At 37.1% G+C, this 6,606-nt stretch overlaps 1 protein-coding gene across 1 annotated transcript in view; it reads left to right on the top strand.

Moving 5' to 3' along the window:
* LOC101582599 (WD repeat and SOCS box-containing protein 1) overlaps positions 1-6,606 on the top strand; it is a 19,554-nt gene that overhangs the window by 11,739 nt on the left and 1,209 nt on the right. Inside the window, exons 2-6 of the mRNA XM_023719849.1 lie at positions 1,483-1,583; positions 3,759-3,931; positions 4,787-4,900; positions 5,712-5,819; positions 6,513-6,602. Coding sequence (XP_023575617.1) covers positions 1,483-1,583; positions 3,759-3,931; positions 4,787-4,900; positions 5,712-5,819; positions 6,513-6,602 — 586 coding nt within the window. The remainder of the gene's footprint in view (positions 1-1,482; positions 1,584-3,758; positions 3,932-4,786; positions 4,901-5,711; positions 5,820-6,512; positions 6,603-6,606) is intronic.

Genomic DNA, 6,606 nt, shown 5'->3' with positions numbered 1-6,606 from the left:
TTTAGTACAGGGTCTATGGGGTCTCACTATGTAGATCAGACTCGCAGTGATCCTCCTGTTTCCAGCCTTCCAAATGCTGGGATTACAGGCATGCCACCATGGCCAGACTCAATCTCCAGCTCAGTGTGCCCCGGGGGCGGGGGCTGCACAGTTTGTGGTGCCAGGGAATCCAGTCCCAGCCCCTGTACTCTGCCTCAGTAGGCACTTTAGTCTGCTGAGCTATCTGGCCAGCCCATGCCTGTCTTTTTTTATTCTGATTTTTCTTACTTGTAAGATTTCTATTTCTTTATAGAAATGTCCTCATAGGGTTCAAAATCATCTCACATATTAGCTTCTACTGTTATGTAACAAATAATTATAAAGCCTATGTGGTATTTGTGGTATAGACTTGCTATCTTGTTTGAGAGGGCTTCTGATCTAATGAAGCAGTTCATGTTTTAAGTTAAAACTTTGTATTTTAGTAGGATGTGTTGGTGCTCAACAGTCTCAAATTGGAAGTTGACCGACTTGCCTAGGAGTAGTATATAGTATATGTAAATTGTATGTGGAAGGAAAAAAAATCCCTCAAAGTTAGAGCCATTGTTTCGCCTAGTGTATAGTAACCATTGCTTGATAAAATAAATTACTAATATTCTCAAGTCCTGAGCTACCTACCCTGCAGTTATTAATTCTCTGATTGCTCACCTCGCTTCTTCTCCAAATACTGGAGTTTGAACTCAGAGGTCTTGCACTGACAGCCCCAGCCTGTCCTTTTATTTTTTATTATTTGAGACACGGTCTCGTTAAGTTGTGAAGTTGCCTAGGCTGGGCTCATTTGTTATTCTACTACCTCAGCCTCCCAGAGTGCCGGCCCTATAGTCTTTTACCACCATGACTGATGGCTCAGCTCTTGAGGGGCACAGTTAAATAAGGTAAGCATAGCTGTGTGTTCTGAGTGTAAGGAAACCAAGAGTTGGGAATGGAATGTAGATCACTGAAATGGAAGAGGATGAAAAAACTTTTGTTGTTGTTACTGGGAGTTGAACTCAGGACCTTATGCTTGCCAGGCGAGCACGTTAGCCACTGAGCTAAATTTCCAACCCCTAAAAAAAGCATTTTGAAGATGCTCAATAAGTCTTAGCAAAAAAAAAAGAAAATTGGGTCTTAACTATATTTCAGTTCTTTCATTTGAAAAATAAGGGAAATACACTAAAAGAATTCTGTCTCCTGCAGATGAAGTGTCATTTTATTAAAGGGCTAGATGTTACATGTTTTGGGTTTATAGGCCATATGGTCTCTGATGTTGTAGTACAGTATAAACAAACTACCGTACTTGTGTTTATATGGGAAAAAATTTGTTTATAAAAATAAGCAGTTGGTAAATATTGTCAACCTGTTATATTACTTTTAGCTGTGAACATTTGTGGTGCGTTTTACTGCCATTTTAAAATGCTACTTGTTTGCAATGCATCTAAGGTTGATACAATATTTGTTTTTCTTCAGGAAACATGATGAAAATATTGAGGGGGCATCAGAACTGGGTATTCAGCTGTGCATTCTCTCCTGACTCTTCAATGCTGTGTTCAGTTGGAGCGAGTAAAGCAGTATGTGTCAAAGTTCTTACACATTCCGTATGAATTGAATTATGTATGCATAATCATTTTAAATCTAAGTACACTTACTAAGTTGTGCTCGGTGTCATGAGTATCGTAATTGTTTTACTTCATGATGGGGGAGAATTTGCATGAGGGAAATTAAATATAGTTATTGCTTGTAAAGTTAAGAAGCTGGATTGCTCTTAGAGATAATATTTATAAAATGAGGGTATATGAAATTTATTCTCTGTAAGATCTAGGAAAGTTTATGTGCTATACAGGAGATCTAGTTCGTGTTAAGACATTCCCTTGCTAATTATTTTTTCTCTGTTGTTCTATTTTTGTCCAGTTTGCTGTTTTTAAAGTTTTGAGTTCCAGCTGGTCCTGGACATTTAACTGAAAAAAGTGACATAATAATAATAAAAGCACTCATGTATGTCCTGGGATGAACTACACATGAGACTTAAATGTTGTGTGTCTTATGTAGCATACCTGCTAGACAGCTTAAGTCAAATGACTCCTAAGAGAGTTATGCTATTTATTGTTGAATTCCAGTGCTGAGTTAGTATAGTTAAAGGAATCTTAATAGCTTCAGGTATTTATGAAAGGATTGAAATCCAAATACATATGATATGATGATCACAATACACTTTGAATTAAAGGTGGGGTGGGAACTAGTTGAATGCATTTTATTTAGCAAACAGGTGTGTTATAATGATAGTTAGAAATGTTGAAAGTTAAGCACAAGATAATTCTTTAAAAAAGTCATGAGAACAACAAAGCTAGATATTGACATTGCTATTTTAGGCTGTGTGTTTTCCATATGCTTCTTGCTTTCCCTGTCACAGGTGGTGGCAGCAATATTGGTGTGATTGAGGTTATGCTGGCACCACTCGCACACAGGCGCACAATGGTGTTAGCTGGGCAGAAAGAGTGGCATCTCTGGCTACCGGGCTGGGGGCGACCTTTACCATAGGATGAAGTAACCTTGCATTCGGCTGCAAGGTGTACTGTACGTACACAGGTGCTGGTCGACGTCCACTTTCTGCTTTTCTTTCTTTCTTTTTTTTCTTTTTAAATATAATTTTCCCCACAGTGAAATCCTCTGACTCCTCCAAGTTAATTGATCTTCCAGTTTGATGGAAGTGGGAGTCTTTAACAAGTGAAACCAATTTAATTTGAAGTAATTAATTGGCTTTTCAATGGTCTCTCTGTGCTACTTTTTGGAAGATACTAGATAACTTAAGTATTTGATCCAACTTAAAATTTGTGCTTACTATCCTTGGAAATATGTTGTGTCTGTGCAGTAGAAAAAGGATTATTTTACTCCAAGAGGAGGAGAGATTATTATATTAGGATCATTAAAATTTCTAAGCTCACATTTAATATAACATTGAAATAAACATTAGAATCTTATTTAGGGCTATTCTGCACAGTCTGACTATTGATATTTAGATTCTAAAAATGTATGTGAACTTGTTCTTAAGTAATTTAACTGTTTTATACTGAAAATGACTAAAGATTATACTTAGTTTGAGAAAAATGATTGATATAAATCTTGATTCACAGAAATACTGTAATTGTTTTCATAAAATAGCATTTCGTATTATAATGTGGTTTAACATCCTTGTTTGCCAAAGAAATTTCATTTGGCTGTGAAAATTCTCTTTGCTTGCAGTATCTGTTTCTCTTCCTAGGCTCACGTTGGTGATCCAAGCCTATTGTAAACAAGTGATTATCTCAAAGGGAGATGCCAATGGAGTAACAATTTGTTAACCTTACATTTTCTGTCTGTATATTTTTTAAAAATTTAGTAGTTTCTGGAAAAAAAAAAGGGGTTTGTAGTATTTAACCCTGTTTATTTCTGTATATTTTAATTAATTATTTTTGGAATAAATGGATTTCAGTATAACTCTGTGGCTAAATTGCATTGCCTTTATTTTATGTTTAGGCTTATATTTTAAATTAACATTTAACAGAAATATTTGAAATAGAATTTGCATGTCTGTTTTAATTAACTTAAAGACTGATTTTAATCTATGACACTGAGCATATTTAAATTACTCATAATTTACAATTTTAATTTAATGTAATTTTATTAAATTTATCAGTTTTAGTCTTAAGATGTACCATTTTGTCCTCTGTGTGTTTGAATGAAGCTATAACATTGCCTTTTTATTTCAGGTTTTCCTTTGGAATATGGATACGTATACCATGATACGCAAACTAGAAGGGCATCACCATGATGTTGTAGCTTGTGACTTTTCTCCTGATGGAGCATTACTGGCTACTGCATCTTACGATACTCGTGTGTATATCTGGGATCCACATAATGGAGACATTCTGATGGAATTTGGGTGGGTACTGAATGAATTGCTATAGTCTATAATTCATCATTGGCTATCACTATACTTTTAAGAAATTATAATCCCAATACTCTGGGAGACTGAGGCAGGAAGATTATAAATTTGAGCCTAAGCTGAGCAACTTAGCAAGACCCAATCTCAAAAGTTTTTTTAAAAAGACCTGAAGGTATAGCTTGATACAAAGGCTATATCTCTGGTACCCCCCACCAAAAAAAAAAGGAAATATAGCTCAGCAGTACAGAGCACCTGCCTGGCAAGCACAAGGTCCTAAGTTGCAATGCCAAGTGGCAGCAGATATGCTGACAGTGTGCTGGGTTGTTGATACACCTATAGTTCTAGGACTCCAGAGGCAAAGGCAAGAGGATCAGTTGAGCTCAGGAGTTCAAAACTAGCCTGGACAATATAGTGAGACCATCTTAGTTAAAAAAGAAGATGAATACTTAGAATTGTTAATATATGAAAACTAAAATTACAGTATACTATAATTTAAAAGTTTGCTGTTCATTAAGCCTGGGAATACAAAGCTTTTTAGATGTAAATTCTAAAAATCACTTTGGCTTTCATGATGAGAGTTCTTGCTGCTTAACAGTATCCAGTGGGAAGTGATAATTATATTTAGTTTCATGTTGGGGAAAAATAGTTAAAACCAAAGTTATACTTAATCGTAGCTTCTCAGTCATACAGTAAAAAGGGTCCCTGTCATTTCATTCAGATATATCAGCTCTACTTAGTCTTCTCAGTTGCATTCATTAAGACTGCTTTATTCAAAGACAGATGTATGGTTGTTGTACTTGTGTTTCCTGAAGTGAGTCTAAGCCATTAAAAAGAACGTGTGTTTGACCTCAGGCACCTGTTTCCCCCGCCTACTCCAATATTTGCCGGAGGAGCAAATGACCGATGGGTACGCTCTGTATCTTTTAGTCACGATGGACTACACATTGCAAGCCTTGCTGATGATAAGTAAGTATTTAAATTGTAGCTTATTTCTCTTAATTACCTTTCATCCTTCTATTTAATGAGAGGTTGAAGCAGGAGGATCACTGAGTTCAAGGCCGGCCCAAACTGCGTCATCTTTCTTGTACCTCTGTAAACTAATGATAATGAACACCTCTTTCTCTGTTCCCTATTGAACTGACTTAGGCAAGCTCAGCAGATTATTAACCAGCTATTAGCATTAGCTTAGCCACAGAGATTTTTTTTTAAAGTAGTGTCCTATCAAGGGTGAAAAGCAAAAGGACACTTCTAAGCTGAAATAGTAAAGACAGTAATTTATGTCTGCTCAGACTAGAAGATAAATTATCATGTGTAAGAAATTGCTGCTTATTGGTAATAAGCAGAAATTGTAGCTATTCCACTTTTTCATGTACTTATATGTTCTTGGGTATGGCACTGAGCAGTTTGATCGCATCAGTTCCTGAAACTACTCATTACCGTTTTCCCAGAATGTTCACAGACATACAGGAGAATTTTTTATTTGCCAGTAGCTGTTTTCCTCTCTGCTCTTGTTCTTGAATGTAGTTCTTTGCTGTATTTCTAGATACAGCAAAGTGAAAAGGCTTTTATGAGTGCCTTGGGAAAGAGTGAAACATTCAGATTTTAAGGATAAAAAGAAAGTAAGGAGAAAGGTTTTTTAAATAAGTTACCCTGTTTACTTTTTAGAGTGATTTGTGTTTGTGTATTTTGTGATTCAAGCGTTTCTCTGAGAATTTAAAAGTTGCTTTTACCTTGAACTTCATAAAAGATGCTTACTTGATCATTTGTCTTCTTTCAGAATGGTGAGGTTTTGGAGAATTGATGAGGATTATCCAGTACAAGTTGCACCTTTGAGCAATGGTCTGTGCTGTGCCTTCTCTACTGATGGCAGTGTTCTAGCTGCTGGGTATGTTTCTTTTCTTAGAAGGGCAAGTTAAGATGGGTTTTAAAGCAAAGCAGGCAGTTCATTGTAAGTCTCTCACAGTGCTTTTCATGATGTTTGTGGTAGATATTTTCTCCTCACTGAGACATAATACCTGACATGCACAAGTTAAAGCAGGAGAGATTTATTTTTTGCTCAAGGTTTCCATCCATAGTTGGCTGGCTTCAAGGCAGGGCAGCGTGGCGGAGGGGCATTGCATGGCAGAGGGGTATTGCAGCGGAGAAATAGCTCGTGCCATGGCAGTGGGAAGTAGAGATCAAGGGAGGAGGAAGCATGTGTGTACACACACACACACACACACACACACACACACACACACACACACACACAGAGCAACCCACGTCTTTCCACCAGGCTTCATCTCCCAACGTCACACGCAGTTATAAACCCATTCATGGTTTGCCTAATTCAGCATCACATACCCGTGATCCAGGCCTCCCAAAGCCTCACCTCCTGTGAGCACATGAGGCTTTATAGGGACAGCTAATACAAACCATTAACAGTGAGTGCCTTGTGACGGAGCCCATCATCGGGTAGTTCTCTGGAAATTATGTTTTAAGGTAAAATTTGCAATTCTAATACATAGACCATGGTGATAATTGCCTGAACTATAGGGACTTTGAAATACATATACTTATGCTTGTTGTTTCTATTTAGGACACATGATGGAAGTGTGTATTTTTGGGCCACTCCAAGACAAGTTGCTAGCCTTCAGCATTTGTGTCGCATGTCAATCCGAAGAGTGATGCCC

This window comes from Octodon degus, unplaced genomic scaffold (genome assembly GCF_000260255.1).
Source record: "Octodon degus isolate 3935 unplaced genomic scaffold, OctDeg1.0 scaffold00072, whole genome shotgun sequence".
NCBI lineage: Eukaryota > Metazoa > Chordata > Mammalia > Rodentia > Octodontidae > Octodon > Octodon degus.
Note: the sequence above shows the minus strand (reverse complement) of the source record. Positions and strands in the feature narration are given on the sequence as shown.